Source organism: Alosa pseudoharengus, unplaced genomic scaffold, assembly GCF_046254945.1.
Source record: "Alosa pseudoharengus isolate Yale_2024_CS ecotype anadromous, Long Island Sound unplaced genomic scaffold, YU_APseudo_1.1 YU_APseudo_1.1_scf_1, whole genome shotgun sequence".
Taxonomy (NCBI): domain Eukaryota; kingdom Metazoa; phylum Chordata; class Actinopteri; order Clupeiformes; family Clupeidae; genus Alosa; species Alosa pseudoharengus.
In genome coordinates, this window is record NW_027468564.1 from 12,223,810 (window position 1) to 12,246,296 (window position 22,487).

General features: G+C 41.8%; 2 protein-coding genes across 5 annotated transcripts in view; one reads left to right on the top strand and one right to left on the bottom strand.

Annotated features, from left to right (window-relative positions):
- Positions 1-5,276, top strand: part of LOC143136386 (NACHT, LRR and PYD domains-containing protein 3-like) — a 37,753-nt gene extending 32,477 nt beyond the window's left edge. For 3 of the 4 annotated variants that reach the window (XM_076297087.1, XM_076297105.1, XM_076297097.1), the window contains 4 exons: positions 1,840-2,016; positions 2,160-2,336; positions 2,858-3,034; positions 4,386-5,276. In XM_076297087.1, coding sequence (XP_076153202.1) covers positions 1,840-2,016; positions 2,160-2,336; positions 2,858-3,034; positions 4,386-4,413 — 559 coding nt within the window. In that variant the 3' untranslated portion in view covers positions 4,414-5,276. The remainder of the gene's footprint in view (positions 1-1,839; positions 2,017-2,159; positions 2,337-2,857; positions 3,035-4,385) is intronic. The other variant, XM_076297113.1, reaches the window with a different exon arrangement.
- LOC143136317 (NACHT, LRR and PYD domains-containing protein 3-like) overlaps positions 1-22,487 on the bottom strand; it is a 286,890-nt gene that overhangs the window by 242,708 nt on the left and 21,695 nt on the right. The window lies entirely within an intron of this gene.

The window sequence follows — 22,487 nt, forward strand, 5'->3', positions numbered from 1 at the left end:
TAGGGGTGTGAGTGTGTATGTGTGGTTGTGGTGTGTGTTTAGGGGTGTACGTGTGTGTTTGATTGTGCTGTGTGTGTAGGGGTGTGAGTGTGTATGTGTGGTTGTGGTGTGTGTTTAGGGGTGTACGTGTGTGTTTGATTGTGCTGTGTGTGTAGGGGTGTGAGTGTGTATGTGTGGTTGTGGTGTGTGTTTAGGGGTGTACGTGTGTGTTTGATTGTGCTGTGTGTGTAGGGGTGTGAGTGTGTATGTGTGGTTGTGGTGTGTGTTTAGGGGTGTACGTGTGTGTTTGATTGTGCTGTGTGTGTAGGGGTGTGAGTGTGTATGTGTGGTTGTGGTGTGTGTTTAGGGGTGTACGTGTGTGTTTGATTGTGCTGTGTGTGTAGGGGTGTGAGTGTGTATGTGTGGTTGTGGTGTGTGTGTGTGTGTGTGTGAATGTGTGTCTCTTTCTCTTCTTCTTGCCCTCTCTGTCTCTCTCTCTCTCTTTTCAACCTCTTTTCATACCCCCTCTCCTGCCCTATCTGTCTTTCCTACCTCCTTTCATCTCCTCTCTCTGTCCCTTTATCCCTCCCTCCCTCCCTCCCTCCCTCTCTCTCTATATATATATATTTCCAACCTCTTTTCATCTCTTTCATATTTTGTTTTTTTATTTTTCTCTTCTGTTTCCTCTGTGTCCATCCCTCTTTTATTCACCTCTCTCTTTCATTTTTCACACCCTCTGCATCATCTTTCTTTCCTGTGGGGGGGGGGGGGGTAAAGACAGCATGTAGAGTGGGTGTGTGTATGGGGGTGGGCAATTTGTGTGTGTGTGTGTGTGTGTGTGTGTGTGAGTGTGTGTGTGTGTGTGTGTGAGGAGAGTGAGTGAGAGAGACTAGAGGATTGGTGATTAAGGCGAGACACGGCAGGTGAAAACATAGTTTTTTCATGCACTGGTCAATTTCGAGATTTTGAGCTAGTATGTTACCTTAGCATGTATTCTATCACACTACTACAACAAAAAAGTCCGATTTACACATTTAGGTGTTTATTTCATTATATTGTGTCTACTCGCGCCTGTATATTTCTCCTAAATTCAGCAAAAGTTAGCATTCTAACCTTGCATGCACTCCCGCGACCGTGGTCCAAAACATAACATGTGTACTACCGTTGGAAAGCTCTGTTTTTCCTGTATCACGCTATGTGATCCATATATGGACACTTCCTTTGTATCAGCAACCAATCGCGAAAGTTCAAAGGCGAGTCTAGGCTGAGAACGGAATCTCATTGGCTGTCTTTCAAGGCTGTTTTCTCAAAATGAGTTTCCGTTCACACTCTGAGCTCAAAAACTCCACTTCAGAAGCACGTACATACACCAAACTTTCTAGACTTATGCCTAACTATATGTCGAAGATTTCTACAGAGGGGTTTGTTGATATATTATTCCTAGCCTGACTTACATGACATTTTATGCCTAAAAACATGGAAAAAAGCGATTTTTTAGGGCTAGTGACATAATTTTCTGATTCACAGGATAACAAAAGTAGAATAATAGAATAAATCCCTCTGTAGATGTTTTCCCATCTAATATCTGAACACAATGAAAACATCATTTTGAACCTGGCTGTATCCAATGCTCAGGTTTCGTGCCTTAAAATGTATGCAAATTAGCGCATATTTAATTAGATAATGCCTAATTTGCATATGTAAACATTAAATTACAGCAAACTTGTAATACATTTTTTTCTCATATTAATGTAAGTAATCAACTGGGCAAGTTTCATAGTGATATCTGCTTGTTAAAAATTTTACCCTATTCACCTGTAGTGTCTCGCCTTAATATTCAGATGTTTAACTCTGTTTCAGGCTGTATAGCTGTGATCTGACCGATAAGAGCTGTTCCTATCTGGCCTCTGCACTGAAGACATCACGCTTATCAAATCTCAGACTGCTGGACCTGAGTAACAATAAGCTGCTGGACTTAGGAGTAGAACTTTTATGTTCTGCTCTTTGTCATCAAAACTGCAAATTGGAGAAACTACGGTAAGCATCACTTCTTGTAGTGAATTTGTGTGTGTGTGTGTGTGTGTGAGAGGCAGGAGAGTGTGTAGGTGTGTGTGAAAGAAAGTGAGTGAGAGAGACTAGAGAATTGGTGATTAATATTCAGGTGTTTAACTCTGTTTCAGGCTGGTTAGATGTGATCTGACCGATAAGAGCTGTTCCTATCTGGCCTCTGCACTGAAGACATCACGGTCATCAAATCTCAAAGTGCTAGACCTGAATAACAACAAGCTGCTGGACTCAGGAGTGGAACTTTTATGTTCTGCTCTTTGTCATCAAAACTGCAAAGTGGAGGAACTACGGTAATCATCACTTATAAGTATAAATGGTCTCTGCGTTTATCCCATTCCGTGAATTAGTGAAACACACTCAGCACACAGTGAACACACAGTGAGGTGAAGCACACACTAATCCCGGCACAGTGAGCTGCCTGCAACAACAGCGGCGCTCGGGGAGCAGTAAGGGGTTAGGTGCCTTGCTCAAGTGTGTGTGTGTGTGTGTGTGTGTGTGTGTGTGTGTGTCTGTCTGTCTGTCTGGGAGAGTGAGTGTGGCTGTGGTGGTGGTTAGAGTGTGAGTGTGTATAGGTAGAGTAGATTGTGTGTGTCTGTATGTGTGTGTGTGGAGGGTCAATGTGTTTGCATGTGTGTATGACAGTGATTGGTGAAAGTGTGTGAAAGTGTGTGTGTGTGTGTGTGTGTGACTGTGTGTGTGTGTGTGTGTGTGTGAGAGAGAGAGGGAGAGAGAGAGAAAGAGAGAAAGAGAGAGAGATAAAGAGAGAGTAGAGGATTGGTGATTAATATTCAGATGTTTAACTCGGTTTCAGGCTGAGAGACTGTGATCTGACCAATAAGAGCTGTTCCTATCTGGCCTCTGCTCTTAAGTCTCCCTCCTCAAATCTGAGATACCTGGACCTGAGGGCCACTCACCCGATTAGCACATCAGCTGTAGAGCCGCTCTGTGCTCTAGTGAAGGACCCACACTGTAAACTGGAGAAACTAGAGTGAGTAAATATCTAACGAACATGAGACCCAACATGCCTGTCTTTTAGTTTCTGTCCTTTCTCTCTCTTCTGTCTGTTTCCTTTGTGTTCCTCTGCTTTTACTCATCCATCCATCTTTCATCCCTCCCTCTCTCTCTACCTTTTTTCCTGTCTCAGTCTTTTACACAAAACTGTTATTTTCTCTCTCCCTTCTTCCTTCCCACTCTCTCTCTCTTTCTCTCTCTCTCTCTCTCTCTCTCTCTCTCTTTCTCTCTCTCTCTCTCTCTCTCTCTCTCTTTTCCCCCTTACAATCCAATCATAAAAACCCTCTCCTTCCCTCTCGCTTCAATATTTATGACTTTACCAAGGAATTGTTCTGCTCAGGGATCCATGAGCAGAACAAAATGTTGCTATCGCTATTGATAAGGACAGAGTTCACAAAATTCTTAGGGGGGTGAAGGAAATATTGGCCTCCTAAAAAGCTGCGCAGAGCCACTGTCTGACATACTCGCCTTTACATTCAATAAGTCACTTCAATCTCTGGAAATTCAATCTCTTCAAATAATAAGTCCTTCATCTCTGGAAAGAGTCAGTGTAAGAGTGGATAGCCTATTTATGATGACTTCTTGAAGAGGCCAAAAGCCAAAACACAAAGTTATCAGACCAAGTAAAAAATGGAAACTCCTGTTCTCACACAGCAAGCGCCTGAACGAGGAAGAAAAACATCAACTTTTTTTATCCAAACTTTAATGCGCAGCCTACACCTAACTAACCTTTCATTTATCATGTATACAGACCTTACTGCCCTGTAACTGACCCTAGGCAGATGGTTCAGGCCCTTGAGTCATGGATCTGCACGAGGTTTCTTCTTATATGTATCTCCAATTCTAGGGAGTTTTTCCTCGCCCCTGTTACTCATGGGCTCTCTCTGAATGTTTTAACTCTCTCTAAAGCGCCATGAGACGTGTAATGTTTTGGCACTCTATAAGTGAAATTTAATTTAAATTGAATAATTTTGTCATTTTTCGACCTTCTCTGCATTCACATCTATAAATATATCTCGAAATGGATTTCCGCGACACTGTACTCATTTCATCAAAGCATGCCTCATGCCTCTCTCTGAAGTTGGTAGCCTATTTGTTTGAAATGTGTTGAGTGACAGAAATGTGTTAACGTTTTTCTCTCATCTTTTTCTATTCATGTGTGTGTGTGTGTTTGGTTGTGTCCTTCTGTCTCAGCACACACCTCTCCCCCCTTTTCCTCTTGTCATCCATTTCTTTCTTTAATATTTGTCTTTCTTTCTGTCTGTCATCCTCTTTCTTGGTTGTTATGAACACTGATTGATGATCCTCTTCTCTCCTTCATCCTGCAGAACTGTTCATGGACTAGTAAAGTGTTGAGCCATGGCTCTGGATGGGGTCTGTGGTGCAGGAACTCATGACATGATCCAAAACACACACACACACACACACCAGAGTCTGTATGTCTGGAATATGGAAACAACCTCTTCCTGACGAGAGCTCAACAGACACACACACACACACATTCTCTCACACACATACACACACATACACACACACACACCAGCAGCACACAGGAAACAGCCTCTTCCTGAGTGGAGCTCAGCACTGAGATGGAGACGCAGACAGAGTCAGTCAGACATGTGGACTGGACTGGGGTGGACACTGTGTGAATGTCAGGATCTGTTGTATCTATTTGGTATTGTTTTGTCATGTAAGAAACCATATGGACATGTGGACTGGACTGGGGTGGACACTGTGTGAATGTCAGGATCTGTTGTATCTATTTGGTATTGTTTTGTCATGTAAGAAACCATATGGACATGTGGACTGGACTGGGGTGGACACTGTATTAACATCTATCACCATCTGTTGTACAATACGTCTTTATTAGGATTTTATATTGCTTCCTTATATATGTAACTATATGGATATTGTTGTTATATGATATGATGTGTGTGTGTGTGTGTGTGTGTGTGTGTGTGTGTGTGTGTGTGTGTGTGTGTGTGTGTGTGTGTGTGTGTGTGTGTGTGTGTGTGTGTGTGTGTGTGTGTGTGTGTGTGTGTGTGTGTGTGTGTGTGTGTGTGAGTGTGTGAGAGAGATGGCAGCAGAGAGTCAGTAGTGGTGTAGGAGCCAAATGGAGTTTTGAGTTGATTTCCATTCTTTCTTTGATGCTATGATATTAGTGTGTATGTGACCTCAAGTGAATATATCAGTTGTTGGGTTTTTTGCATTAATTAAATGAATAAATTCAGATGAATCTATGGGTTTATAGTGTAATACTATTTACTTAAATGAATCAATTCAGATGAATCTATGGGCTTATAGTGTAATAATATTTACTGAAAGGCACACTATGCAGGGTTTTTAGCTTAATATGCAAGTTTTTTAGCTTAATTTACCTTCATTTAACTGCTTCAGAGTCATTGGAATGGTTATATGACTTTTTTCGGGTTGAATGGTGGCCGTCTCGCTTCCCCCTAGCCATTTTGTATGCAGTGGTGTGCTGGGGATGTGGCATGAAAGTGAGGGATGCCAACACACTGAACAGGCTCATTAAAAAAGCCAGCTCTGACATAGGAGGTGGAATTCAGCTGAGGGGTGCTGACAGACTGAACAGGCTCATTAAAAAAGATAGCTCTGACAGACTGAACAGACTCATTAAAAAAGCCAGCTCTGACAGACTGAACAGGCTTATTAAAAAAGCCAGCTCTGACATAGGAGGTGGAATTCAGCTGGATTCATTGGCTGTGGAGGCAGAGAGGAGGATGCTTCACAAGCTGATGAGCTTCCTGAACAACACCTCTCACGTGTAACTACTGTACATCCCTGGTGCAATATAGATGCACTTTAGCCCCTACACAGCTGCCCACATCCTTGTTTAGTCATATGTATTACATATTTATTGTTTTGTGTTCTATATGTTTTGTTCTTGTGTCATGCTGTGGCACCATGCAGAGCTGTGCTCCAATTCCGTAGTACATTTGCTACCATAACAACAAAGCTCATTCTGTTCTATTGAAGTCCAGTAAGAGTATGAGATTACATTTGTTACCATGACAACAAAGCTCATTCTGTTCTATTGAAGTCCAGTAAGAGTGTGAGATTACATTTGTTACCATGACAACAAAGCTCATTCTGTTCTATTGAAGTCCAGTAAGAGTGTGAGATTATTTTATGTCATTTGTGCTTTGTCACCACTAAACAACTTCATAGCTCTGTTTTGCAGGGATTATAACATACATTTGTGGTAGAATTGTAGTATGCCTTACACAAGGAATGGCAATAGTTATATGGAACAGTTGTCAGGTGTATCTTACCCTGGTTGCTGCATGAGGTAGCACTGTTCCCCATCAGGGACCTCATTACAGAAACGTCCTAACTCTGAAATCCTATCTTATCTCAGTTTAGGATGGCATTTAGGATTTTTGGTATTACAGAAGCATGTTTCCTAACTGCATTTAAGAAAAAATCCTATCTTAACTTAAGATAGGAATTTGGCCATTACAGAACCATCCTAACTCAAGAATTTCCTAACTTAGGAATCCTATCTTAGGATGGCACATACTAAATGCAAAATAACTGCCAAAACAGACTGCAACAGTAGGCTACTGTTGAGTTGTTGCCTATAGCCTATGACAAGATGATGAACATGACTGTTAGGGACACCATAAAGCATTTTTTCACTAAATAAGTTAATTAAATAACTAAGTTAAATAAAGTGAAAACTTAAAAATGTAGGCCTATAAGCTATGTGTTTTAACACATTTATGACATTTATAACAAATAAATATTAATCATTATAACAGAATATTAGACTATTATTACAGTGCATGAAAATGCACTGTACTGTTCTTCCTAGGCAACTTCTTCTTATTATTCCGCTTACCACTTTTTCCGTACGCTATTTCTCTTGAACAGTTTAACTTAGAAACTTCATTCAAACTTTGTAACGTAGGTATTCAAACGGACAAAGCTGCTATGTATTTTTCATCTTTGTAACTTTTATACTTTTTAAACTATTAATTAAAAACTAATCAAAATTTCCCCATTGACTTAACACTATGATTATGACATCACAATACGGCCGTTAAGCAATTAGAATCCTATGGCAGGTGTTCGGGCCACCTGGATCAACTGCCAGTTTCAGGCTTTAAGCATACAAACTGGCCCTATTAAAACTACACATCCTGTTCAACTGCTTCCTCTGCCAAAAACTGTTTCAAAATAAAAGTCCTCACTACAATATTTCACTGTTAAACAATTTAACCCTTTAAACTACTGAACTTTTTAACTGTTCAGCCATTGTAACTGTTACTTGTCATCAACTATGACTCCTACCCACTGTAGCTAGTTAGCTAAGTTAGCTAAGTAACTTGGCTAGCATAGTTAGCATGCTAGCATGTTAGCATGCTAGTTAGCATTTTTAGCAAAACTGCTAAAAATGATTAGCTAAGTTAGCTAAGTCACATGGTTAGCATAGTTAGCATGCTAGCATGTTAGCATGCTAGTTAGCATTTTAAGCAAAACTACTAAAAATGATTAGCTAAGTTAGCTAAGTCACATGGTTAACATAGTTAGCATGCTAGCATGTTAGCATGCTAGTTAGCATTTTTAGCAAAACTGCTAAAAATGATTAGCTAAGTTAGCTAAGTCACATGGTTAGCATAGTTAGCATGCTAACATGTTAGCATGCTAGTTAGCATTTTTAGCAAAACTGCTGAAAATGATTAATTAAGTTAGCTAAGTCACATGGTTAGCATAGTTAGCATGCTAGCATGTTAACATGCTAGTTAGCATAGTTAGCATAACTGTTAAATTTTTTTAGCAAAGTTAGCTAAGTCACATGGTTAACATAGTTAGCATGTTAACATTGCTAACATGCTAGTTAGCATAACTACTAAAAATTAAAACATTAGCTAAGTTAACTAAGTTAAGTATTATCCACCTATTTAACCGTTCAATCATTCCAACTATATTAAACCTTATCTACCAAGCAAATCATTTAACCATATAAACTATCCACCTATTTAACTGTTCAGTCACTCCAACTATATTAAACCTCATCTACCTAGCAACCAATATAGTTTGTTTTTACTCTGTATGATATTTTACATCATATTTTTTGCATTTTCATGCACTGTATTTCCTTCAGGAAATGCTTTTCTAGTTATTATTCTTCTTCTAACGCACTTAATGCAGCTTCAACCGTTTAACGTAGAAACTTCATTCAAACTATGTTACGTAGGTCTTACTTAGGACATGTGAGCTTTGTATTTTTCAACTTTGTAACTTTTATACTTTTTAAACTATTAATTAAAAACTATCAACATTTCCCCATTGACTTAACATTATGATTATGACATCACAATACGGCCGTTAAGCAATTAGAATCCTATGGCAGGTGTTCGGGCCACCTGGATCAACTGCCAGTCTCAGGCTTTAAGCATACAAACTGGCCTTATTAAGACTACACATCCTGTTCAACTGCTTCCTCTGCCATAAACTGTTTCAAAATAAAAGTCCTCACTACAATATTTCACTGTTAAACAATTTAACCCTTTAAACTACTGAACTTTTTAACTGTTCAGCCATTGTAACTGTTACTTGTCATCAACTATGACTCCTACCCACTGTAGCTAGTTAGCTAAGTTAGCTAAGTAACTTGGTTAGCATAGTTAGCATGCTAGTTAGCATTTTTAGCAAAACTGCTAAAAACGATTAGCTAAGTTAGCTAAGTCACATGGTTAGCATAGTTAGCATGTTAACATGCTAGTTAGCATTTTTAGCAAAACTGCTAAAAATGATTAGCTAAGTTAGCTAAGTCACATGGTTAGCATAGTTAGCATGCTAGCATGTTAGCATGCTAGTTAGCATTTTTAGCAAAACTGCTAAAAATGATTAGCTAAGTTAGCTAAGTCACATGGTTAGCATAGTTAGCATGTTAGCATGCTAGTTAGCATTTTTAACAAAACTGCTAAAAATGATTAGCTAAGTTAGCTAAGTCACATGGTTAGCATAGTTAGCATGCTAGCATGTTAGCATGCTAGTTAGCATTTTTAGTAAAACTGCTAAAAATGATTAGCTAAGTTAACTAAGTCAAATGGTTAGCATAATTAGCATGTTAGCATGCTAGTTAGCATATTTAGCATAACTAATAAAAATGATTAGCTAGGTTAGGTATGTTGTCAAATGTTGAAGTTGTGGGAAGTTTACATAATTTGAGCTGTATGTTTCATTCGTCCCCCATGCTGTTTCATTTGTCCCAGCCAGGAGGGAATGAAACATAACACACGTTCGACTTCTCCTTAAATAACTCTTGAACGGTTTTGTTCAGAGCTGTAAATGCAACTGTATTTGACAGAGGACAGATGTAGGTTGCTAGTGACAAAATATTAACTTTCAGTGTTTTACAATGTCTTTGTAAATTACGTTTCATTAAAAAGTGTTTTATTTGTCCCGGTTCTCCATCAGCCTCGGCATTGCTCCTGACCGTCCATCTATCTTGGCACAGGTCCTCGGGTCAGCGCACCTCTGCGACGCGACGTGTTACAAAAGATAGAAGTGCCCGAGATATGATTTCATCAGCGCGCGGCGTATGCAAATAATAACAAAGAAATGGAAAAGTGATGGGTGTGTGGGTAGAAGGCGTGAGATGAGATGAGGATGGGGAAAAAGTGAGAGTGAGGAGGGGGGGGGGAATGAAGATTCACCTCCAGCTATCTGATGCATGTTTTTAATGGAAATGTTCACGGCCGCCTTATAAAAAAACACAAACGAGAGAGACATGTTCAAGTCGTACCTACGCCGGTGCAGCGACCTGGCTCTTAATAGTCTGTGGAGATGCCTCTCGCTAATAATTAATCCTTCCAATGCCAGGCTTTTCAAAATGTCTTTGTATTTCATTCCCAGCCTAAAATAGCACTCTACCATATCCCTGTGACAGCGACTGTTCCTGTTTGAGGAGTTGCGCTTGATTTGCTCATCCAGCTGTCCAGTGCACAGCCTATAGGCCTACCTATTTCGTGGCCACAAACTACTATTTCGTGGGAACAAATTAATATTTCGTGGCCACAACTTATTATTATAATTTTTTCATTTTCCCCATGACATATCCGGGGCTCTGTAAGTTAAGATAGGACAAGCAGTTAGGATATTTTTCTGTAATGAGGCCCCTGAACTGTATTTGATCTCCTTCTGTGAACTGACTATGTGTTTGCAGCACTGGGCCCAGAGGAAGGCGTACTAGGCCTCTCCAGCTCCCTGCAGCAGGAGCACTGTTATCCCCAGCAGTACTGACCCCAAGGAGTCATATCCCCTAAGTGGCCTCTCCAGCTCCCTGCAGCAGGAGCACTGTTATCCCCAGCAATACTGACCCCAAGGAGTCATATCCCCAGCAATACTGACCCCAAGGAGTCATATCCCCTAAATGGCCTCCAGCAGTACTGACCCCAAGGAGTCATATCCCCTAAGTGGCCTCTCCAGCTCCCTGCTGCAGGAGCACTGTTATCCCCAGCAATACTGACCCCAAGGAGTCATATCCCCTATGCGGCCGTGTGCTTTCAGACCAGATAAGTTGGAGGAGGCTTGCAGCACAAGTGTGCAGCCATTTGAAGGCTTCAGATCAGTTCATTAAATGAGGTTTACATATAAACCTGAAACAAACACATTTCATTCAAACAGCTGAATGCCTGAAGAGTCTCTCTGGAGACAAACTTACATCTGCCCTCACTCATCTACCTGCAGGCTACAGTATGACATTGTGACCTTAGTTATTATACTTCTGCAATGCACTGACCTGGTGCAGTGTTGCACTGAATGGGAAGATGACATACTGTACCATGTCCAACTACAGAAAAATGAAGTTTGAAGAAAAAAAAGAAATCACATACTCAATTTTGTTATGTCACAGAAATCAATGAAACAAAGACAATGACAACATGTTCATCACATTTCCTTTACAAATCTTTATTTAGACATTTTTAAAGTCAGAAACACATTTTATTTACATATTTTCAGAAAAAGCTAAACAAGCCTGTTTTATAGTTCTATGTCAACACATGAAGAAACACTGACACCTCAGATCAGCTAATCATTTTCAAATAAATTCAGCGAATAACTAAACTTTTAGGGAAAACAGAATACATCATATCGATGTTGCTGAAACATTCTCATAATCCACACATTCATTTAAAGAACAACACAAATATGAAGAAATCAATATCAGCATTAGTTCAGTTTCATCAAAATAGCAGTACATAATTGAATGTACATACATACATTACACATGTGTATGAACAGGAGTGTGTGTGTGACTGGTGCAGTTCTTTATACAGTCTGGGCTAAAGCTGGAGCTAATGCCATAGTAACAAGCCCTGCTCAACTGCCAGGGCCACAGATCAAGCATCACAATGGATGTTGCTACGGTTACGTGGTTACTGCGGAATGTTGTGCAGTGTCTTGACTTGATGAATTTAAGTCTGAATTTTGGCAGTTGGTTAAATAGACAACAGTGTTATACAAACCACACACACACAAACACACACACACACACATGGAGAGAGAGAAATAGAGAGGGATGGAGGAAGATACTGGAAGGGGGAGTAAAGACTGAGGGTAGAGAGAAAGGGTGGGTGTACCTGTTGGAGGAGCTCATGTGATCTTGCACAGGGACACTGAGGAGCCAGTCCAAACATAAAACCCCGGATAGAGGGGCTCAGTGAATGTGGAGTGGAACGTGTGCAGGTGGGTGAGTGTATCAGTGGAGACGCTGTAGAAGGACAGAGTGCCGGCCGGCCAGTCCAGGTAAACTCCTACTGTTCTGGAGCCGGAGGAGGGGGCAGGTATGTCAGTGTGTTTACTATTGTGGCAGGCATAGTAACTGTCAGGACGGCAGTCCAGACTCCAGGACTTGGCATTCCGTCCCATTGTGACGTCAGCACCACCCCCTTTCCTCTTGATGCTTTTATAGGCCACAGATATCTCATCTCCATCAATACTCCAATCAGCCTCCCAGTAGCAGTGTCCAGTCAGACCCTCTCTACACAACACCTGATCACAGGAGTCAAATCTCTCTGGGTGTTCAGGATACGGCTGCTTCTTACTCACACATGTCACCTTTCTGTTCCCCTCAGAGAGAGAGAGATTTATGTTTGCTGTGTTTGGGTCCAGTGTGAGATCACAGGCATCTGCAGACAAGTGGAGAGGAGAGAACATGAGAACACACACACACACACACACACACATACCAAAACAACACAAACACACATACAGGCATCAGCAGACGAGAGAACATGACAACACACACACACACACAGAAATACACATACACACACACACACAGGCACAAACCCACGTCAACACAAACACACACCATGTCAGCACAAACAAACAAACGCACACACACCACTACCCTCCTTACACACACACACACACCACTACCCTACCAGCACACACACACACACCACTAAACTACCAACACACACACACACACACCACTACTCTACCAGCACACACACACACACCACTACCCTACCAGTACACACACACACACACACACACACCACTACCCTACCAGCACACACACACACACCACTACCCTACCAGCGCGCACACACACACACCACCCCCATCCCCAACACACACACAAAAAACACACACACTTACAGTACATCATCACTGTCATCACCTCACATACATACAGCACACTGCTTGCTACAGTAAGCCTCCTCTACATACTTGCTGCACACTGCCCCCCCCCCCCCCCTCCCTACATACACAGCACATTGTCTTCAGGATCTTCTTCAACACACATCCTCTACATACTTACAGCACACTGCCCCCACCTACCCACACACACACTACACACACACACACACACAGTCACTGCTCCACTCCCCTCCCGCCCACACACACATCTTCACTGTCATCACTCACATACATCATACATACAGTACTCTGCTTGCAATAGTAAGTCCCTTCACTATACTTGCAGTACACTGCCCCCCCCCCCCTCTCCCCTACATACACAGCACATTATTACATCAGGAAGCTTCTCCAACACACATCCCCAACATACTTACAGCACACTGCCCCCCCCCCCCCCCAAATACACAGCACATTGTCTCATGAGGAAGCTTCTCGAACACACATATTGCACACTGCCCTCTCCCCACATACACAGCACACTATCCCATCTCCCTTGTCATCCCCCCAACACACACACCAAGACCCCTGGCAGTTGGGTTAGCCCCTTGAGCCGTGGATCTGCCCAAGGTTTCTTCCTTGGTAAGGGAGTTTTTCCTTGCCCCTGTTGCTCTTGGGTGCTCCTTGTTGGTGCCCCCCCCCAATCCCAATCCACCCCCACCTTTCTTATGCAGCCCTTGCCACTTAATCTACTAAACCCCTCTTCACACACACCACTACCCTACCAACACACGCACACACACACCACTACCCTACCAGCGCGCACACACACACACACCACTATCCTACCAGTACACACACACACCACCACCCTACCAGCACAAACACACACACACCACTACCCTACCAGCACACACACCCACACACCATTACCCTACCAACACACACACACACACACACACCACTACCCTACCAGCACACACACACACACCACTACCCTACCAGTACACACACACACACACCACTACCCTACCAGTATACACACACACACACCACTACCCTACCAGCACACACACACACACGCCACTACCCTACCAGCACACACACACACACACCACTACCCTACCAACACACACACACACCACTACCCTACCAGCACACACACACACACACACCACTACCCTACCAGCACACACATACACACACACACACCACTACCCTACCAACACACACGCACACACACAGACACACACACGGACACACACACACACACCACTACCCTACCAACACACACACACACACACCACTACCCTACCAGCACACACACAAACACACACACACCACTACCCTACCAGAGAGAGAGAGAGAGCAACCTCATCAGAATATGGAGAACACACACACACACACACCAAATCAACACACACATACACATACACACACACACACACACACACACACACACACACACACACACACACACACACACACACACACACAATACAGAGAGAACATCCTCATCAGAATATGGAGAACACACACACACACACACACACACACACACACACACGCACACACCATGTCAACACAAACAAAAACAAAAAAACACACCCATACTGTACACACATTCAATGCCACTACCCTACCAGCACACACACACAGGCACACAAACACACCACTACCCTACCAGCACACACACACACACAAAACTACCCAACCAGCACACACACACACCACTACCCTACCAGCACACACACACACTACTACCCTACCAGCACACACACACAGACACACAAACACACCACTACCCTACCAGCACACACACACACACACACACACACACACACACACCACTACCCTACCAGCACACACACACACACACTACTACCCTACCATCACACACACACAGGCACACAAACACACTACTACCCGACCAGCGTACACACACATACACACACACACAGGTACAAACACACACACACTACTACCCTACCAGCACACACACACACACACACGCACACACACTCCACTACCCTACCAGCACACACACACACACCACTACCCTACCAACACACACACACACACACCACTACCCTACCAGCACACACACACACACAGAGCACTACCCTACAAGTATACACACACACACCACCACCCTACCAGCGCACGCACACACACACACACACACACACACACAGACACACACACACCACTACCCTACCAGCGCACACACACACACACACACACACTCACACTCACACTCACACTCACACACACACACACACACAGTCAACATAAACAAAAAACACACACACCACTACCCTACCAGCGTGCACACACACAGACACAGGCACACACACACACAAACACATACCTCTCTCTCTCTCTCACACATTCACACACACATACACACACACACAATGTCAACATTAACAAAAAACATACACACACCCATACTGTACACACACACGCATACCATGCTAAAATATGTGAATGATCACAAATACTGAATAAACAATAAAAACTTACATCTCAGCAAACGTGGTCGTGCTCTGCTTACAGAAGCATGGTCAGTTCTGTAAGAAAAGCAAATTGTCACACACATGTTCCATTTGACAGATGTCAACACTGCTGTTTTTCTGTTTGTGCCACCTATGAAATGTAAGGTGATTTATTATCCTACTGAAAATAGTCTGCTGCCGTATATGTTTCCCCTGATATAAAGTAATGATGTAACTCTCTTTCCAGCTGTCTTCATCGCATACAAAGGCATCCACTTGTCCCAAGGTGACGCCTCAAGGCTCCTTTAGTTCTCAGAAGAAGACAATAATGAAGTAAAAACCCCCGACACTGTCTATCCTGTCAGTGAGCAACCTGAGGACTCCCTCTGAATAACAAATGCACTTTCCAACAGTGAAACTCCATTATTTAATGCATGATCAGGGACCTCTGAATAACAAATGCACTTTCCAACAGTGAAACTCCATTATTTAATGCAAGATCAGGGACCTCTGAATAACAAATGCACTTTCCAACAGTGAAACTCCATTATTTAATGCAAGATCAGGGACCACCAGCAACACCTTCACGGCCCACCTGTGGACCATAGGCCACTTGTTGTGAACCCTGAACTAATGACTGTTTGTTGTACTACTTTCTTTGGTTACTGACAGTGATAATAGGCCTAATGAATATTTAACTTGGTGAAATTTGATCTACTTCATAAGTGTCCCGATATACAGAATTAATAGCTCCCCTGTCAGACAATCAGAAAATAGTATTTCTTGTCTCCCGGGGATAAACAGCTCCTTGTCCTTCTGCTCACCTCCCTGTCTTTCTGTTAATCTCCCAGCCTGGAATCTGAACAGTTACAAACAAACAGAAAACTTTTTGCAAAGGTTCCTAAACATTCGACTATGTTTGTGAATATGAACGCGCCTCTAAATATTTGCATTATTGCATGCTGCATCAAAGAGATACAGCTATTACAATACACATTTGAAAATAGGGCACTACACTCGGTATGGAGACAACATCTAGATGTGCAACACTGGGGTTTCTTTCCGAACATACCTCAGTATATCCAGTTTACAGACAGGATCCTCCAGTCTAGCAGATAACAGCTTCAGTCCTGATACTCCAGGATGATTGTAGCTGAGATCCAACTCTTTTAGGTGAGAGAACATTGAAGTCAGAGCAGAAGCCAGAAAACCACAACCCTTCTCTGAGATGAGACAATCAGAGAGCCTGAGAGAGAGAGAGAGAGAGAGAGAGAGAGAGAAAGAGAGAGATTGTCCTTTTCATTGTTCTTTCCTGCATGCAACTGGTGACATTCTTTGAATCTGAAGTAATGTGTTTATTTTACAACAGATAGGTCTGGTAAAACTATGTATTATTGGACAAGAGACATTCCTTGAGTGGTGATATCTCAGGACATCCCCGCTCAAACACTCTGCTCTTTGCTCTGAATTGTGCAATGTAAACATTCCATTCATTAACAGCAAGAGAGCAGCAATTTCATAACATCACATTTGACAGCAACTGAGTGAGAAAATGGAGTAAATAGAGTAGGGTGAATGTTCAATTCAGCATATGCCATATGGACAAGCGATTAGGCTCTGCAAATTACTCTCCAGTGAAGAGTTGTGTTTGAACTATTGGAACTATTGGAGGATTGGAAATATTTGCCATGTGAAAGATGAATGGGGAAAAAAGTAAATAGATGATATTAAAAGCAATTTGGCGTCTTTCAAATCGACTAGTTGGTAGTAGAACTGTTGCATGAAAGTAATATGGCATGAATCAGAGTGGAGTTGGTAGCAGATATTGCCATGGCTGTGATTACCTGCAGCATGAGGCCGAATAAAAGCCATGGCGATATGTGCTACCAACGCCACTCTCACTTGTGCCATATTGCTTCATTATAAACTTATGACAGAGATTGGATCAGTTCACTCATTTTAAAACTCACAGATAAGTTCAAAATTAGAATGACACCTGAACAATGGTATAAGAAATTAATGTCTGCACCAACCTTAATGTGTGTATTTTGCAGTTGGAACTGGACAGTCCCTTAGAGAGAAGCTGGACTCCAGAATCCCCCAGGTCATTGTCACTTAAGTCCAGCTGCTGCAAGGAGTTTGGTGACTGCAGAACTGAAGCCGCAATCTCACAAGATTTATCTGTGAGTTTACAACCAGCAAGCCTGCATGAGAACACATAATTATCAGATCAGATCGCTACAGTCTCCATACTTGGGTCGGCAGCTGGTCAAATAATTGACTTATAGTATAAATTCTCCCTACATATTATCGCTGCAGCTATCTATTTAGTTTCACACTCGCAAAGTCTTCGCGAACATACAGTGGAGTTGGACGTGGGCTTGACGAAGGTAATATGCAATTCATGTTAACACCAAATCGTTCAAATGTAACTGTTAAGAAAAAAACACAAACGTTCGCAAAATTTGAATCAGGAGTTCGATTGAGCTGTAGGGGCTCGAGCCGCAGACACGCAGACACAAGCCGTTGGCGATAGCAGCCGTTGGATCCCCACAGACTCAAGCAAAGCAGGACGGCCGTTGGGCACCACGCTTAAAAACAGCAGATCTAATGTTAGCTACCCTCTGATACAACTCCTCAAAGCCTGGGGAGAATATTCAAGACTTTAGGAAAAGTCTTAACAGCAAAATGAGACACAGTAGAACTATTGATTAACGTTAGCCTACTCGCTGGGGTCTCTTGTTGAACTACTTTAGGTTACTTTCTTATGTGAAACGGACAACATTCACAGAAGCTAGCTGCTAACTGTATACTGCCATTACAAAAATACTCTTAAACTCATTTACGAGTTACATCCATTACAAAGGCAATTTATTGAAGACATTTCTCATCAGTATTTAGAGTTAACACCGGTGTAGTTAGCTAGACGGTCGGATAGCATAACGTTAATAACAATATAATAACGTCAACGTTACCCGAAATGTTGAGCTGTTAGCTCCAACGTCCTTTCCCAGATTTTCCAAATAACGTTAACTCATTCTAGTATAATTGATTAACATAAGATGTACTGAAAGGAAAGGAAACATATATCAGATGCCTACCTGGCGAAAGGATTCAAGAATTGTTTTAAAGTCTTTACAGCCAAACGAAGCACTGCAGAGCTGTAGCCTAACGTTACTCCCTGTGGTTTAATGTTGAACTGAACTAACTTTAATGGCTGCGCTGCAGTATGAATGTATTCCAAGAGTGACGTGAGTGTGACAAACTGACTGTATCTCTCGTGCCAGATAAGAAAGAGAGGAAAGGATAGGAGAACAAGGATAGAAACAGTAATAGTAGGCTAATCTAATATTATGTGTAGGCTATAGGCCTATATACAAGAACAAAATTATAATGTATGATGGTTAGAAACAGTAGCCTAATAGTAATATAATGATATAATGTGTGTATTGTACGTTATATGCAAACACTGTTTAGATATTTTGTCATATCTCCTTCCTCATGAATCAATGTTTGCTGCTTGTAGCTGGTATATTATGGTCTTGCCAAGACCATAAAATGGCACTTAGTAGAGAGCTCTGAGACTAAAATGACCTCTCCAAGCAATCTGAGTCCTCCAGTGACAATACTTTTAGTGAAAAGAGAGTCATGGTTGGTGAAGATAAAGATTATGTGGAAGTGATGTATAATAAAAACTAAACAACCTATCACTATCAGGATTGTGTTTTTTGCTCTCGTTATTTTAGATGAAGGGAGAGAAGTATGCACAACTGGGGTGGAAGCAGCCGACTGCTGATGAGCTCCAGGTAACTGGCAAACATGACCCCAAGGACCACGAATGCATGGACATGTAGGATAGGTAACTTCTGGATGAAGATGAAGACAATGATGTGCTAGAGCAGGGGTGTGATCTCCCATCATCCTCAGCTGGGTAAGCATGTTTGTGTGTGATTGTGCGGGCGCCCAACTGAGCGCATGCACAATTGTGGTTGTGACAAGTGTTGCTTATAACGATAATGACAGGGATTATAGTTTATTTACATTTGTAATTACATTTCTACTGTTCTTATCTGTCAATTCCTTTACTTTGAGTTTGGGTTTGGTTTGAGTTTACCATTCCCGGTCAGGTTCCATATCAGGTAAAAAGCATCAACGCATCTCTGTCATGGATGCTTTGCCTATCCTTCTTACACAGACATAGACAGAGACACCAACTCCAATAGCATTTACTCCCCATCGTCTGCTAGGTGTGGACACACTCTCACTAACCGTGCCACAGCTGTGACGCAACACACACACCACGGATCTGGTGTGTGGCAATAATCCGAATGATTATTTATTGAAATAAAATTCTCTATTTTTGATCAACTCTGATTTCAGACAGGAGACATTATTCTCCTGTAATCACACACACACACACACACACACACACACAAACACACACACAAATCTGGGTTTTAAAAAGATATAGTGCAATGTGTAATGTGGCTAAGTTGTAGGGAAGTAATGAATGACATATTGGCCTAACATCAGTATCAGACAATATTTGCCTAATTAAACAAACAAATAAACAAAATATCAGGAAATGCATGCAAGGCCTTATTCCAACCTTAATATCTGCAGTATGCTGTTGGAACTGGACAGTGCCTTAGAGAGGAGCTGAACTCCAGAATCCCCCAGGTCATTGTGACCCACGTCCAGCTGTAGCAGGGAGTTTGGTGACTGTAGAACTGAAGCTACAATCTCACACACGTTTTCCGTGAGCTTACAGTCAGCAAGCCTGCATAAGAACACAACAAAAGATAACATGAATAAATGGAAGATATACTGTTTACACAGTGCCCCGATAAATACATAAAAATCAAGAGACCTTTCACCAACAGTGCAGAAATCACACACACACACACACACACACACACCTGAAAGATTTGACTATGCTGTAGTGCAAGGTATGATGTAGCTAAACTGTAGGGGTGTAATGATCAATATACAGTATATTGGCCTAACATCGGTATCAGCCAATATTTACCTTGTTGACTGGTATTGGCTTATCTGTAAATACTATAACAATACGATGGCAGTGGGTGAGGTATGTAATGTCATATCAATTCTGCACTAGCTAAATGTTGTGTTAATCCTCTAGGCGCCACGGTCAGAGGCTTTCTAATGAAGACACAGCACTCAAAGGGTCGAGAAGATGCCCAATAAGTGCTCAAAATGCGTTGCAATATGGCCGCCGAGTGGAGGGACTTGCCCACAAGAACTTTTGGCAGAGCGCCTACTGTATAACTCACCACATGCTGTGATACCCCACATTCTTATTCACAAGCTCGTGTGTGTGTGTGCGTGTGTGTGTGTGCGTGTGCGTGTACACACACATGTACACACACATGTACACAGGGCCGTATCAGACTTTTTAAAAGTGGGGGTTCTGGGATAGGGAAGTGAAATAATCCCGGTCAAATTATAAATAACTCCCTACATTTTCTTACCATATATTATGCAAAGAAATCCATGCACTTAATAGCCTATTGTTAAAGCAACAAATTAGAAGAATTGGTATTTATACCCCTTGGCATAATGGACAGATTATGATCCACTGGGCACCTCAGAAAGAGAACATTTACATGTATTCATTTAGTAGACACTTGTCATCCAAAATGACTTACATACAGTATGTCAATTCTATTACAAGGGACTACACTGACTCCAGAGCAACTTTGACAGCCATATGTTTAATTATTATATGATTTCAAAACTCATTTTTAAAGCCAAGTTAAAATTCTGAATCTGTCTTTTTCGGTGGGAGCTGGGGGCCCTATAAATGCTTGGGCCAGCACTGCACAGAGGTTGTTCCTATTGTAGCTTGCGTGGTGGGTATTTCACTCATCTAATTTTTTCCCACCCCTGCCAGTTATTATCAGGCATAGATCTGCTGTGTCTAGATGCCCCAAGGACCGATGGGGGGGCCTACGCCATAGATCTGCGGTGTCTAGATGCTCCAGCTATTATCAGGCATAGATCTGCGGTGTCTAGATGTTCCAAGACCTGGACCGATGTGGAGGCCTACCCCAAAGACTTTTAATTATGTAAGTGTTAGACTTTACTTTGTAAAGTTCTTTGTGAAATAAATCTTGAAATTCATTTTCTCTCCGAGTCTTACTGGGAAAAGTGTAGTTCTGACTCAATTTCTGACTCCTCTTTCTCTCACCTGGACCTAGACAGACACACACACACACACACACACACACAGAGGTAGCTTGGCACAGACCATGACGATATTTTTACTTCCACTTAAATTCTGACCTGTTCAGATCTACTATTGATCGACTTTTACACAACTTCAAAACAGCTGTTGCTAGGCCTCAGCTATGTTTTCTAAGGTAAAATAAGTAGCCTAGAGTGTTGCTAGGCCTCAGCTGTTTTCTAAGGTAAAATAAGTAGCCTAGAGTGTTAAACATGTGGTCAGTTGAGAGAGGATTGTAACTGGCAGAAAAAAAAAACAATATCAAAGTCAAAGTCAAAGTCAGCTTTATTGTCAATTTCTTCACATGTTCCAGACATACAAAGAGATCGAAATTACGTTTCTCACTATCCCACGGTGGAGACAAGACATATTTTACCAATTTAAGTCCACAGACAAACATAAGACAGACAATATTCTGTGTCAGTTCTTCAGACAGTTATTCTGACTATCAAAAAGGGTTTGTGCAATTTCAGGAAAAATCTTTAGAACGGAATGTAGGCTGTGTGACTATTGATGTCATCGTCACATTTTCTTTTAACTCTTCATTCACTATCCCCCTCTCCCTGATAAATCATGAAATTTTTTTGGATATTTTGCGTCACGTCACCTCCCCTAACGAAACTGAAACTGAGTAGTCGTCTGCATTTTCTGAAAACGCAGTTGAACATTTCTGCAGTGAGTCGATCATGATGCATCAAGAACATAGGCCTACTACTGGTAAGTTTGTCAGCATTGGTAGTAAACAGTTTAAATGATGCTTCAACGTAATGAGTTTTATAGCCTAACCCTGGGCATTACAACTGGAAGAAAACTGGAAGAAAATAGTGTTTCCGTTGACACGACGTGTTGGGAAGCCGCCCGTGTTCTCAGTGGTGTAGTAGCCTAGGCTACGTGATAGGCCTCACACATATAAGTCACATATATACACATACATGTCAAATATATTTCAAAATATAGCAAAATTGGCCGTTTTTATATATGTCACATATATACTGCTCAATTTTTTTTTCCACAATTGTAAAAACACATTTTTTTAAACCTTCCACCCTTTTCTCCATTCTCAA